Here is a 15,563-nt window from a genome sequence, read left to right as displayed (position 1 = left end):
GTTTTTCTACCGCATTGTCAGGTGACTTTTAACATTTCTTTGAGGAACGAGCTGGTGTTTGCATGAATCTGACAAAATTGGTGAGGATGCACAGTCTCTCACTTCACATCTCTCCATCACTCTGAAGCCTCCTAGTTGCTGATTTGAAAAGATTTGGGGAAGAGCAGTTTCTTTCCAAAATCTTCCCTTGAGATGGTACAGAAGTATGAGAAGCTAAAGACTTCTGGAGAGAGAATTTCATAATGGAACACAAGGTATCCACACCTCACCTGGTAAGTAAGTAAATTTAAGAGAAGTCCACTTGTGAAAAATTCATTAAAACATTTTCCTTTGGGGGAAAACAGGTTGGGGGAGGGAGTGAAAGGAAGTTGTTTTCTATCAAGCTGAAGGCAGACGGTTGATCAAAGTGCTTTGCAAAATTCCTGCAGTGCATGGATTTTGATTTATCCTGGCATCGGAAAGGAAAACATTACGAATAAGCAAATGTGTGTCCTCGCCTGTTTCCATGCCAGATTGTATCAGACCTTTCTCGCACCAACTTCCTGCTTCCCGTGCCCTGTGTGTGCTGAATAATATTTGCATTTTCCTTCCAACAACATGCCTTCCTCTTAGGGAGGAAATTCCTGTTCAACTTCTCTTCCAATCTACTTTAAACAATCATTTCCTGAGGTCTCCACCCCCCCAACTTTTTTTCTTTGTAGTAACGTGCAGGATCATTAAAAAGCCGTTAACGTCTGCTTGTTGCCAACAATCCAGCATTCCCAGATCCTCAGCCATAATCTGAGAATGAGCGCAATGAACAGTATATTACCTTATCTACTTTATTGGAAGAAGGATTTTTTTTTAGCAACCTTTATTGTTGACATGCAATTAAATATAGTTCATGTTGCAAGATGCCAGAAATTAATGTAAACCAAAATCTGCCCATGAATGTTTCCTAACGCTTTTCCATGCCTGCTGTTTATTGAGGCATAATTTGTGCAAATGGAAACTGTCATAAGGGGAAGAAAGTGTGTATAGGCTGTGAAGTCCAAGGACTAGGACCAGAAGGGGAAAATTAAATCAAGACCTTACTTCTTTGGTTTTTGGTTCTTTGGGCCTGAATCCAATCATGCACAAAAGTAGCAGCTCAACATGACTATTTTAACACAGAAAACTATGTTTAGAACCTATCCAAGAGGGTAGGTTGGGTTGCTTTGTTCACTACAGGGCTCAACTTACAACAGCATGTGCATCACTCATTTGGATGTCTTTCTGAAACGATTACCTTTTATGCAGGATTACCAACTGGCCATTTTATTTTTTTACTTAAACCACCATTATCCTGCTGTTAAACTTCAAAATAACTTCTCAGTCAGGTTTATACTGATCACCAAATAAAGCCTGTCTTCCCTGCAGTTTCCCATCTAAAAGTCATGACATGCAAAGAAAAAGAAAAAGGAAGAAACCAGGGTAGAGTAAGCATGAAGAACAATTTGCCATGGCTTTCTTCCAATCACTTTCTCAACAACTAGCCTAAAGCACTATGATTTTCTGGTGATCTGCCCAAGGACTAGACCCAATCCTGCTTAGTTTACAAGATCTACCACCAACTGTATGCATAAATGATACAGCTGGGGTTTTCCTTTGGTTTTGCTTTGCTTTGCAGCATGCCAGATTTGGATAACGTTGCTCTTGAATTGCCAAGTAGGTAGAAAACCTGCAAAGTGTGTAGGTGCCCCAGGCTATCACATTATCTATTCCTACCCCATTGTTTTAATAGTGTTCTTAAGTGAAATATCTTGGTGGGAAAGCATTATTACTGTAGATGCTGCATTCAGAGAGATACCTGTCTTTGTCTGAAGCCCACCCCCTGCTGGATATATTTGAGAAATAGCTGTGATTGCAATTTCCCTAGACCAAATTGTCTTGCGAACCTAGGTTTTCTTCAACCCACCTTCTCCAGTTCTCATCAGGAATATACTTTTTATGTCTAAGTAACTCTACATTTTCCATGGCAGGGTTTGATAAATAGATCTTGTCATTGGAATTGAGGCTGAAATCCTCCTTGTTGGAAGTTAGGACTTAAACCGTTTCACTTTACTATGACCTTACAGTGTTTACATTTTCCTAAGTTGTGTTTTAAGATCCCTATGGGTGTAAAATGGGAGTGGGGATTTTTTTAAGGGCTATTTTAAATGTCATTGAAAAAAAGGTGTGTCTGGTTTGGGACACGATATAGCTACTATAAATCAAAGCAGATCTGGATCTGCCTGCCCATTGGGAGATGGCTTAGAATCTCAGGTGTATCACCTGAGTTTCAGGAGAGGAAGGTTATACATGCAGTGAGTATTTTAAATGTTGATGCACCATTGTTGTGCAGAAATACAAAGCTGCAAATAGACTCTTTAATACTTGCTCGTTTTGATGCACAGCAGTATAACTTACATATGAAAAATCAGATGAATCAGAAAGTCATTTAACAGGCTTTTGTCAAACCTACTCAAAAGTAAGTGATCCAAAGATGGTGTAACCATCTGCAGTTTTCTGAAAGGAGATGGAGAAGTAGGCAAAAAGGGATGGAATTATTCATTTTCAACACTACTGTACCTATTGCAGGATAGTTTTCACTACATTATCAAGTAAATCAGAACTCTGGGATACTGAACAGTCACGGTAGTTTTCCTTCTGAGATGGAGTGGAGTATTGATCAAAATTTGAAACTGTTAAGCTCAACTAGGAAAAAGCACATCTTCCTAGTTTGGATATAGAGTTCCTTATTAAGCTGACATGGCCTAACTCAACTTTGTTTAGAGACAGCCACCTTTGAAGAACAGGCCTCAGGGCAATAGAATGAGATCTGCTTGTTCCAGTCCAATTTTTGTTCCATGCCACACACATTTCATGGTGCTGTTGCTCTTCATAGCTCAATTTGGGAAAAAAAAAAAAAAGGCCAATTTCCCTTAACATGTAAATTGACCAAGGTTTAACCACAGGTGTACCCTGAGACCACAGATTGTAATTTTTAGTGAGAAACAGAAATGAAGTGGATTTTGTTTTAAATAAATGTAAATGAAATCTAGTTTTGTCCTGGCCATACTCATTTGGCCCCCACCAGCCAGTCAAGGGTCAGAAAGGAAGAAAAAAAAAAACCCAAATGTGAAACCATGGTTTACAACCCCCAGTGGCTGCTTATAGCACCACATAGTGGCTCAAACCATCCAACTCCCAGCCTGAATTTGTTGCATTACAAGAAGCCTTGCACTGCCCAATTGTTGAAATAAATCATTCAATTGAGGCAAGGGTGGGTTTTTTAAGTGCCGAAAAGGGAATGGATTTTGTTTTTGTTTGGTTCTTCCATCAGGTTATCAAATTATTAAAACAAATTGTGTAAGCATTTGTCTGTAACTAATCACAGTGGAAATTTTCCTGGTTTTGGAGTTGTTTTGGTCTTTGGCCATAAAACAAATCCAAAATTAGCAGCTCCCCTTTGGCTGCATTCAGTCTCTAAAGGCCTACATGGCATGGGACCAGGATATCTGAGGGACAATCTCGTCCCCATTCCATCAATCCGTCCCACCCAGTCATGGAGGGGGAGCATTACGGACCCCGTCTGCAAAAGAATTCCACCTAGCAGGGTTCCAGAAGTGTGCCTTCTCTGCAGCAGCTCTCACCCTTTGGAACATCCTTCCCCCAGAGGTGAGGCAGGCCCCCTTGCTCCTGGACTTCCATAAAAAACTAAAAACCTGGTTTTGCCAGCAAACCTGGATGTGAAGGGGAATAGCCACACCTCAGGATGCCTAGCGCCCTAGATTTTTGATGGACCTATTACACTCACGGACTGATAAAGAACTCTCAGCCATCTAGATTCCATCACATTTTTATTTTTATTGTATTTTTAATTGTTTTGAATTTTTTTATTGTAAACCGCCCAGAGTCCCTCCTTGGGAGGGAGATGGGCGGTGATAAAGTTTGATAAATAAAAATAAATAAATGCACTTGGGATGTTTGTCAGGTGCATCTGCTCAGTGTTAAAGAGGCCACACAATACCAGGTTTATCGTCTGTCCAAATTACAGTAGAAATACACAGTTGTGCCAAATGTACTAAACTTGTATAGTTTACATGTGAGGATAGGAAATGGAATTAAAATGTAACCAACTTTGCTGAACTCTTAGCTCAAGATTGCCTTGGAAGCTCATTTAAGTGTATCTCAATTCAGTTTAATGTTCAAAAAGAAAACAAAAAATTGGGAAAGGATACCAAATTTTGGTGCAAGGGGTGTCAGTGAATCTTTGCATTCAGGCCATATATGCATAAGATGTAATGCTACACAATTCAGTGACGTCAAAGCTTTGGCATTGGCAATGAAAATAATTTACCAGTCTCATCGCTTTCAAGAGTTTCTAATTCAGTTGCTGGCATAGTGGTGTCTTGCCAAAAGCATCTCATCCCAGGAAAGCGGGGACGGGGTAGCAAGGTTATCATTAAATTTTGTGGGAATGTGTCCACCACATACACCTAGCTGTGTCTGAACAGTTTAAGGTCAGGTCTTCAAGTATCCCAGCTCTAAATACCTGAATTGTTCACTTGGTACTGAGTGAATTAAATATATACATGAAAGCAAGGGAGCAGGGAGGAGACTTCTCTCTCCAACTGAAGAAATATTTAGACCAATCATATTGCATAACATCTCTACTTTAAATTATTAACCCAATTAGTGCTTTATTCACATTTTAAAAACTTGTACAATTTATTACAAATATAAAACAGTGCAGTTTTCCATACATTATCCCAATTCTGAGACAAACACTTAAAAGACATGGAAAAAGCTTTAATTCTTATAAACATAACATTTTTACCATTCACACTCTTTATTTTCTTCCTCTACCTTTGATTCAAAAAGATCAAACTTACAACATACTGTAGGTTTATTTTTATTCAAAAAGTTACTTGTCTCAAGACATAAATACAAATCAGAAAACAGTACAATTAGGACAATAGAATGTGGAGGACAACAGGTTAAGGTAAATATATAAAACATTTTTAGTCTGAAAACATAAAGCTGTAAGAACTGCTTTCACAAAGAAACACTCCTTCAAGAGTAAGAAAAAAATCAACTTAAGTTTAAAATCATATATACAGTCCTCTCAGCAGTTCTATGCAGTGGTGTAAAGAAGGAAGAAAAAGAAAAAAGAAATATAGGCAGTATTTTAGACGTGTGAGTATTTATGCAAAATGGAGTTATTCAAAACTGGCTCTGTGTATTACATCATGATTTTGAAAATAATTATGTTTTCAGGATCCTTTAGAGAATCTATGGTTTATGGCTACCACAGCCCAAGCTTTGATTTTTTTTTTCCTTTTGTCTAAGAGGTTCTTCTATTTGCTTATTTGAGGAAATTATCGTATTGCAAGCATATTAAGGCGCATGGAATGATTAGAAATAATATACCTCAAGAACTGAGAGACAACTGACAAAAAATATACATTTGTATTATAAGTTAATATTTCCTTTAAATGTTGTCTAGCTGCCTAAGCATTGCAAAATGAATTATGTTGAAATGACACAAATCCATGGGTTTTTAATTTTTCTTTAAATCTAATTGTGAAAAAAGCAATGAAATGCAGATTAAAGCTTAGCTTTCAAAGAATATTATGGGGTACTGATGAAGTTCTATTACCCAATTTAATTTACATACAGAGGAAATGTCCTGTAACCTGTTAGAAGTATCATTAACCTGAAGACTGCTTGCAAAGACAGAGATAGATAAAACAATATAAAATACAAATTTAAAAATCATTTTAAAGCATGAATTCTCATGCTTAATCTATTTTTAAACATTGTTAAACTTTCAATATATTTCTGAAACCTCATAATTTTTAAGTTGGAATTTAAAAGTAAGAAAAAACTAAAACTGCGCAATTATAAAATCAGCACCAATTTTTATATATATATATATATATATTTATACTTTTTATTTAAAATTTAGACCCCTATTCCCACACTCTAATAAGCTGTATATTTTTGTTTAGAATTTTTTTCTGCAAACATACTACAATAAGCTTCTTTATTTGGAGACAAAATACAGTGGCACTACTGGAAGGAATTTCACAACATTACGTTTTTTTTTTTCCTTAAAGGACAAGCAAACTCTCAGGGTTAGAAATGGGTAAGCTGAATTGATCTCAGTGCTTTCTGGCAGTTTTATGATTCTTGGATATTTCATGAATATGTAATGAGGAAGTCTTGGCATATTTTGTTTCTTTTTAATATTTTAAAATAATTTCTGAATAAAATAATCACTTGTAATTTCTTTCCATGATTATCACAACTGAAGTCGTTTCTGTTGACCAGAAATCAAACAACACATCAAAAATGCTTTCTTTCACCTAATTATACAGATTTCAAACTTCAAATTGTCCCATTTTTTTTTCACCTGATGCTTTCAACAATAATCTAGAAAAAAACATAATGGCTTGAATATGTTCAACAGATGACCGAAGTGCATACACTAAGCACCCCTTCGATGCTAAGATTATTTTTTAAAAGGTGTTATTTACTATGAGCTGGAAATAAACTAACATTGTATAAATAAAATACTGGTTTCCCAACAGAAACAATAGCTTATCCTCAGGTTGTTTACTTGTCCTTTATGTTCCAGGCAAAGAAAACTGCCCCTTCAATGTACTGGATCTTGTAAGCACATCATTCTCCTTAGAGAAAAAAATCTTGAATATCACTGTATATACATTTTTTTAATTTAAAAATCTCCTCTTCCACAGTAGAAAATGACTTTACCACGGAGTTATTTGCTGAACTAGTATTAAAACATTGATACTCCAAGAACCTAGAAGAGAGGGAAAAATGTTAAACTGTAAGGGTTTTGTCAAAGAGTGAATACCATTCAAATATACACAAACTACACATAATTCAAATCACTATGAAATTAATGATAACAGCTAGAAATGTTCAAAATGTCCTGATCTGATTTCCTCCCAGACCATGTTAATTCAACCATTCTATGAGGATAATTTGGCTTTTAAGAGCCATTACTTAAACCCATGACATCAAACTTATTTCAGGAGAGCTTCAAAAATGGCTACTACTTAAGCTTTATTTTGAAATTAAAACACTTATAACAACAACCAACACTTATAACAACAAAAAAAACTACAAGACTTTGCTCAATCAAGTTTAACATGTACTGCCATCGTGTGGTGACATTTAAGAACACCATATATTTTTCTAATTCATGCACAGAATTTCTTTCTTCAGCATTGTATCATGTGGGGAAAATTGGGGCTTCATTGAAAAGAAGAGGCTCCGAGTGAAGTTATATGCGAAGTATTCCATTTGCAATGATTTTTCCCCCTTTCCTTTTTGGTAGTAAGCACTTGGCAACTGCAAGAAGTTCAAGGACCACCATCAAAGTGGGGTCCCCAACCTTCCCCACAGTATGAGACCCACTCAAATAAGAAGAGAACATTTTTTTGTGGTGAAACACGTACCAGTGGAACCAAAGAAATAATAGCATGTCCTTTTACTGCAAAGCATGTTCTCTAGAGTAGGTTTTCAGTGATGTTTTAATCCCCTGCCTATTTTAATTACAGACTTGGCTATGGTCATTTTACCCTCACGTTGTCATCACGGTTTGTGGCCATTATGACCCCCATTAGCCCTAGACTCTGGGAAAGACAGCAGACGCATTTCCTCCTGTCATTAGCAATGATTTCCTCCCCATTTTTAGCCTCAGAGGAAAGACAGAGAGAGGGTCTGCCCACTTCGTGCAGCAGAGATAATACACTTGCAAGAATTCTGAACTGCACCACTTCAGGAGGGCCTATCCCATCCCAGTAGACGGGTCATGTCAGATTCACCAGCGGGGAATGAAACCGCAATTCATCAAACGTGTCACATCATACTTACAGATTCATCCATGATTGATGCAGGGTCAAAGAAATCTGGCTTTAACTCTGTTCTTTCTCTTCTGTTCTTTGATGGTGGCTAAAAAGCAAACCAGATATCACTGTATTGCATTAATTTAATTGTATTTATTTATGCAGAGTCATTGGACCATGTAATTCCTCCAACCTTGACAGAAACGTTAAGTGGTCAGGTTTCAATATATCTACCTAGTGGGTGCAACAGAAAGGGAAACAGCTTAGCATTTAAACTAAGACAAATAAACATTTTTAGCTGAGCATTAAAAATCTGTGCAGAAAAAGCTGCATAGTAATAGAGCCAATCTTCTGAAGGAAGGTGAATGTTTTTTTTTTTGCAGCAAGGTTTAAGTAACTGATTCTTACTAGGTCTATGTCCATGGTATCGAAATCCATGCCTTCATTGAGATCCTCGATGCGCCCTTCTGATGACATCATAACATCCTCAACAATGGGCTCTTCATCGTCCTCCATTAGACTAGTGCCACGTCGACTGAAGGATATTTAAACAAGATATGAATTTCACTCAGTCAGGCAACACGCAGTGTTCTTTCAATGTAAAACTGCCTACCCTTTATAGAAAAGTCTTGCTATAAAATGCTTAACACTAGTTAGGAGGCTCAGTCGCACTCTTCACTTGGGGGTTTAAAATACTCTTTTGCTTGATATTTCAAACAGGTAGTTCTGGCATCATCAAAACTATTTCAAGCTCAAAACCCTTCCAGTAAAATCAGAATAAAGAGCCTTAACAGCTTCCTTGAAATCTTAAATGTTCTGTACACCTCTATAGCCAGCCCCAGAGGAGTTTATTTTTTGTGTTAGTCAAATGATCTTCAGTATCACTCAATCTTTACTGGAGGTGGGGGACTTGACTAAAGTCCACCCCTTACATAGTGCAGTTTGGGCTACACGAATTCAAGAACAGGATATCCTGAAATTGATTTAAAAAATGTATTTCTCTTTTTCTACCTACGTCATACGTAGGTTAATAATGCTGGTCTGAAAGCTGAGTAATATAGTCCTGCTTTCTATCCATTTCTTGGTTCCTCTCACATCTCTCCCGCCAACAGATGCTAGTAATCTACAGAAGGAAGGATCTAAAGTCCAATCAAGCAATTACACCCTTCTTCCTCTGCCTCTAACAAGTACGATGCTGCCCACTTTTATCCCCAAACTGGCAAAGTCCTTTGGGGTCATCCCTTCACAGATGACTCCACCAATGCTGGCAGGCAAGGGAGCTAGGCTGATGGAAACCATTATTTAGGGGTGAGTAGCTCTGGAAATCGCTAACCGTTTCAAGCAAACGTGCAAGTAGCTTTGACTCCTGGGGCGGGGGAGTCTAACGCTCCCGAGACGACGCTTGCCCTTTGCATAAAATGGCCGCGACACAATTTCTAACTACCAGTGCAGGGTGTGCAAAGCCGGTACAGCCGTTCCGTGCTTACATGGCATGCTGCAGGTTGGTTCTCAGTTTCACATAGTTCATAGCTGCCCTCTCCTGCTGTTGCCTGGCCGCTTCCTCTTGCTGCCTTTGAGCCAGCATCCATGTTACCTGCGTGCTTGGAGAAATAACATTTTTTCTTTACAAAAAGGGACAGAGGTAATATTTGGGCAGGGGTAAGGCAAGGTATCAATTAAAAGTAGTGTATACTTGTAGTCGATTGGCGGCTGATGGTGCTCAGCTTGCATTGGGTAGACGCCCATGAAATTCTCTTCGGGTCGCAATCTTTTGGGCTCCCTCATGATGGTGGAAGTGAGCTGCGGTGTCTGGATCATGACCGGTGTATGCATGGTCTGCTCCCTGTTCATCCACATGCTATCACTGCTGCTACTTTCCTCAGCTAGAGAGACAACAACAGCAGCTTTGCACCAAGTCATAATCCTTGTACTTGTAGAATATCTCTGACATCCTTTAAACAAAAGGTAGGGCATTCATGCAAAGCATGGCTCCTAGAATTTTTTTCCACCTCTTTTACCGGCAGTGGTCTTGGCATACAGGTAGTCCTCACTTAACGACCACTCATTTAGTGACCATCCAGAGTTACGACAGTGCTGAAAAAACTTATGACTGTTCCTCGCACCTACAATGGTTGCAGCGTCCCATGGTCATGTGATCACCATTTTCGACCTTCCCAGCTGGCTTCGGATGAGCAAAAGCAATAGGAAACTGCTTGATTCACTTAATGACCATGTACTTCACTTAATGACCAGCACAAAAATGGACATAAAATTGGGTCCAGATTCACTTAACAACTGCATTGCTCAGCGAACTAAATTCCAGTCCCAACTGTGGTTGTTAAGCGAGACTACCTGTATATATACTCTGGGACTCAGATGAGAGGCTGCACGTGCTCTGCTAGAAGAAAAGGGGAGAGGGGCGCAGAAGGGAATCACAAATGCAAACATTCCAAGCCACTGCGCCATCATCTCTCCCACAGAGATACACTGGGGGATGTTTTCTCTACAACCCCAGCCAGGTCTACCTCATTTTTTTCTTTTTATCTCAATGTTACTTTTGCTGGCTTCTCTGCCCCCACCAACGTGGTCCTGCTTTGTTCAGTGTTTTGAGAGTTATCATGCTGATGGTGAGAAGCAGGACAGGATCCTGATCCCTTTGCACAATTGCTTTCCAACTTTCCAGTGTACTGGGAAGAATAAAAAATGCAATTCGCCAATAAAATATCTAGTTGATGCCTGTTTATATCTACAGGCTAAAGCAAAGCACACTATGGCCCATGCTCTCTCTGACTCTTCTAACCAAGCATATTCAGGTATTTTAATTCTTAAGAATGTCTCCTCTTTGAGCCTGTCTATAAATTAACACATGCAGATTCCATCAAAACGACATTTTCCATTCCCTAAAACATGAACTGGAGATCAAGATCAGGAATGCATCCTACATTTATAGGTTCCCAATTACTTTTTTCTGATTTGCTATAAATGCCGCTGATCCTGACCAGACTTCAGGTAATCTGTGGGTGCCATTAACTCCCACTGCTTACAAAGCGTGGTCTACAACATCAATCTGACCGTAACTGGGAGGAAATCCCTGGTTAGCATTAATCTAAGTTTTCCTAATGTGACTGCAAGCCCGAAAGCACTGTGCTGATTGGAAACAAAACAAGAAGGTTCTTAATTTATAGAGCAAAGTAGGGGATATAAATACAGACTCCATACACCAAGGAAACCTATAATAAATGACTCCAAACCTTCAGGTAGTTTCCGCTTCCCTGTGGCTGGTTTTGTCTTCTTGTTCCTTACTGTAGACCCTCGATTACTAATTCCACTGATGACAGACATAGTGTCGTCATCTCCCCCAGCTAGCAAAGAATTCCTGTAAGACATGAGTGGAAGCCACACATCTTCTCTTCGAAGAGACATCTGAAAGGTCATGAACTTCTCCAGATAAACATACCTTCAGAAGAAAGATGGAGCAAGGAATTACTATAAATACCCACTGGACCATCTTTAAATTCATGAATGAACCATAAAGTTATGACATAGTTGCTACTGCTTTTCAAAAATTCTAAAAATATGAGAGATGTGGGGTGGCCCATGTGGCAACCAATTTCCTTGATAATAGGTATTTGTCACCATAACAAAAAACAGCATGCATGAATTAACCTGCAGCTCAACCCTTTTCTACTTCCTCTCTACTAAGAAAATTACACAAAGCTGGAAAATAGTTATTCTAACCTGGAACACAGTAAGGTTAAGCACAGATTTTTACAGCTGGAATGAACCACAGGACCTGAAAATAGGTCTTCTTCCTCCCCAGTTCTTGGTAGAAAACTTATTCTTCTCCTATATCTTGAAAATCAACAAGGTAGCTGCCTACTCTGTTTTAAGACTAGTTTAACAGAAAATAAAAATCACTTGATGACTATGCTGCTAAAACATCATGAAATAGTTCTCTAAAATAGCCACAAAATACTTACACTGTTTTTTTGTCTTGCCTGAGAAGTTTGGAAGAGAATTCACTCAATATATCAAGAAATGCCAAATTTAAAGGTGGATGGCTTTCTCCTTGTGGATTGGGCTCTTTAAAAGCAAACTCTATGCCATCCCTGAAAACAATAATTCAAGTTAGCATCACTATGAGTATTTTTATGATGGACTTTTTTTCCTGACACAAAATATCTCAACATTCATCAAACACTGAGGGAGTATTTCAAGAGACTAAATGGTATTACATTTCACTCAGTACTGCTATATTTAAGACACATACAGTAAATCCTATGCCTTTACAAGTAGGAAATATATTTGGAGTCAGAGCCAGATTTAGTCATAATCAGAGGAGATCCGGGATTTGAATATACGACAAATTTAAGCGTTAGGAGTGTGCATAAAGTCAAAAATGTGTTTCCCTCAAGCCCCAAATGCACCACATTCTGGTTCAGTGGAAACAAAACCCAGCAGGGACCCGGAGTGAGTCTGTCACCTCCTCAGCACCGCACATCCCACCAACTCCCCCAGGGCCTCCCTCCCCTGCTCCTAGTAACCACTGTTTCCTTGGCTTTTTCCACTCTCAGCCATTGGCTGAAATCTTGATCTGCCCAGAACGACTGCATTTCCACCCACAGCCCCCATGCTTTGGTTTGGACATGAACTCCCTGAAACCAGCAGTTTCCTGCACAAGACATTTTGCATATAAACCCGGTATCTTCCAACAGATACACTGGATCTAGCCTATTTTTCTCTAATTCATCTGAGTTACTCTAGCTCGTGCAGAACAACAGGAGCATGCTTGGTGTAAACACGGGTGTTGGTTGCGTTTGAGTGCAAAGTGTGCCTGGAACTCTCCTCATTGTTAGCAGGGAATAGTGCAGGTGGCCAGTAATCTAGAACAGCCCTTCTCTATCTTACTAAAACCGTTACATGAAAGCCTCAGAGTCAGCGAACAATAAGAGCAGCAAATAAGCCTAGTAAAATCAATCAATCAATCGATCAATCAATCATTCAGTCATGACAAAGTCACAATGAGAACCCGAAGCCAACATCTATGGCCCTATCTGATGGCAACCATTGATTTCTTTATTATTATTTATTGCCAATATTGATATGTTATCTACTCTTCCCATTCTGACCATGGCACGGGGAAGACTGGGTACGGTGAATGGTGTTAGGTGTAAACTAGATTTAGCTATTTTTCTTTTACTTATTCCATGTCTTAAATTTTGCCTATTTTCAGGCCTATTTTCATTTATGGAGACTATGAAAGGACTATGGAGGTGAATCCAGTTATATCACAAAACAAAGAAAAAGTTAATGATTACTTGTGTAACATAGCAATGGCTTCTCTTGTTTTCAGCTGATCAAGTCCAAAAGTTAAAGCAAAACGTCGAGCCAATTCCTTAATTCCACTGAAAGTTGGTGATGATCTATCAAAATTATATCCATTTTCTTGGATCATCTCATTGAAAAGCTGCATGAACAAAATACTTTCTGATCATATTTCCGGAGTATTTTAAGCAATATTTTTAAGCAATATTTCTGGATATTTTAATACATGCTCTCTCATTCTCTTTCCGCCTAACGTTCAACTCCTACAAAAGTCTGACTTCAAACAAAATTTTATCTAAACTTTTTAAGTATTATATTTGGCTTACATTTCAGCATGCAAATATGCAAGAATGAAAACAGGTTTAAAGACTACTTTATAAAAACACTACTATAAGGTATACGGAATACTCTTAAAAGCTGACCTCCTGCGCTTACAGCAAGAAATAAATCAATGAAATATCTAAGTGTAGTTTTTCTTCACAACAAGGCTCTCCACAAGTGGTTTTTCTACGACTCCCTCACAACAAGAGTGGCAGAATTGGAACAGGAAGCTCCACGGGCGATTCCTCTTATTCACCCATTCTCTGGGATAATTTTGGGGTGAAATGTCACCCCACTTTACAGTGATACGTAAGATCCCAAAATGAAAGCTTATGTCCAACTGAGCTGTTCACACACGGGAAGTATCTCTTAATTATTTCATTAGTGGTGACCTCCTTGCTTCAGAGATTCTGCACTTTTTAAACGATTTGAAATTGAAACTTGCCTAATATGCTTCTTCTAAACATTTTATTTTAATATATAGTTAGAACACTATTTTAACTAAGAGATCTTTTTATGCACATTTGCATTTTAACTGTTATTAATAAAATTGTGTTGTCCAACAGGATTACATATATTGGTAATATTGACTTTTTTTAGTTGCTTTTAAATAAGGGTTGTCTAACAAATAACTAGTATAGTGTGTGGAACAGTGAAAACATACCTGCTGTAAACTGAGAATCAATGTCTTTGCACACTGAATTTTGTCTATTTGCCTTGTTTTACTCATTGTTTCTTTGATAATATCTCCATAGTCATTGTAATACTGTCAGGATAAAAACACAAATAGTTTAACTTTGATTAGAATAAATATATTCATTTGTGAGTGCCATGATTTTGTACAAGAAATCATGTTGGAGGCAAATAGTAGTAGTACAAGTAGCCTATTTTAAACTCAGGTAACTACACAATAACTTGCTTTAAACATGTTCATTTAACGTCTACTTTTTGCCAAGGCAACAAGAGTTATCCCGAGCTGATTCCCCTAATAGTGGAGGAAAGAAAGAAGCCTGCAGAGGTTTAATACAACTGCATTCATTCCATATTTTTATATGAGAATCTCAGATCCCCTTCCCCGTAGGCTTTCATTACCTTCATATATTGCTTAAAAATATCTGCAGCAGTGTTCATTTCCACCACAGTATATACAATAAGTTTACAAAAAGCCGCAAGCAAATTCCTTCTTTTGTGCAAAGCTTCTATCTTACTAGCTTCATCATCCTGCTGTCCATCTAAAAACAACAACAAAAAAAATGTACATGAGCATTCAGGTACAGGCATTTGGATATGACTTCTGTTATCAACTGCATCTTTATAACCTGTTTTTGCCCTGCAGCACTCTAAAAAGGTAACAGTTCATACTAAGAGAAAGAATCTGATGCTTTGTTGGCTACCAAAAATAGCCTGAGACATTTGAAAGGCTACTAATTACTGTTACTAATATTTTCAATGAACTACCTATAAAGCCTTTTTGTCTCCGAATTCCAATATTAACATATCAAAACCTTTAAAAAGACAAGCTACAATCTTAGCTTAGAGTAGCTAAGTTTCATAGCTGGTTTCAGACACCCGGTCATTTTTTTCAACAACCTTAGCAATCCTTTCATAAATGCCTAGATCAGCCTTTCTCAAGTTTTTGACCCTGGAGGAACACTTGAAATATTACTCAGGACTCGGGGAACCCCTGAACATTCAAGCTCAAATATAGGCCAGAAGTTACAAAAGTATTCTATTCATTTCAGGGGCAGGCCTGTATATATGCATTAACAGTGTTCTTAAAACTAAAAATAAAGAATGAAACTTACTTCTTCAATGCGAAGTTGCCTGAATTTGAAATAATTTTTAAAATAAATTGTCATCTCCCAGGGAAGCCCCAGTGACCTCCTGAGGAACCCGAGGGCGCCACGGAACCCTGACTGAGAAACCCTGGCCTAGATGGTTGCTTAGTGGGAATTCCACGATTTCAAGGAAGCCCAGAGAACAGTTCACCAAGCACACATCAGAAAAGCTCAGAGAGCACCAAGGACTCCACACATT

At 38.3% G+C, this 15,563-nt stretch overlaps 1 protein-coding gene across 1 annotated transcript in view; it reads right to left on the bottom strand.

Moving 5' to 3' along the window:
• Positions 1-4,677: 4,677 nt before the first annotated feature.
• The window catches only part of STAG2 (STAG2 cohesin complex component), a 47,363-nt gene continuing 36,477 nt past the window's right edge, over positions 4,678-15,563 (bottom strand). The window contains exons 25-34 of the mRNA XM_063313655.1: positions 14,619-14,758; positions 14,191-14,292; positions 13,199-13,347; positions 11,861-11,989; positions 11,132-11,337; positions 9,574-9,763; positions 9,368-9,481; positions 8,289-8,415; positions 7,909-7,986; positions 4,678-6,829 (exon numbers count right to left, since the gene is read on the bottom strand). Of these exons, the coding sequence (XP_063169725.1) occupies positions 6,806-6,829; positions 7,909-7,986; positions 8,289-8,415; positions 9,368-9,481; positions 9,574-9,763; positions 11,132-11,337; positions 11,861-11,989; positions 13,199-13,347; positions 14,191-14,292; positions 14,619-14,758 (1,259 nt within the window). The 3' untranslated portion in view covers positions 4,678-6,805. The remainder of the gene's footprint in view (positions 6,830-7,908; positions 7,987-8,288; positions 8,416-9,367; positions 9,482-9,573; positions 9,764-11,131; positions 11,338-11,860; positions 11,990-13,198; positions 13,348-14,190; positions 14,293-14,618; positions 14,759-15,563) is intronic.

Source organism: Candoia aspera, chromosome 12 (assembly GCF_035149785.1).
Source record: "Candoia aspera isolate rCanAsp1 chromosome 12, rCanAsp1.hap2, whole genome shotgun sequence".
NCBI lineage: Eukaryota > Metazoa > Chordata > Lepidosauria > Squamata > Boidae > Candoia > Candoia aspera.
This window is presented reverse-complemented; position numbering and strand designations above follow the sequence as displayed.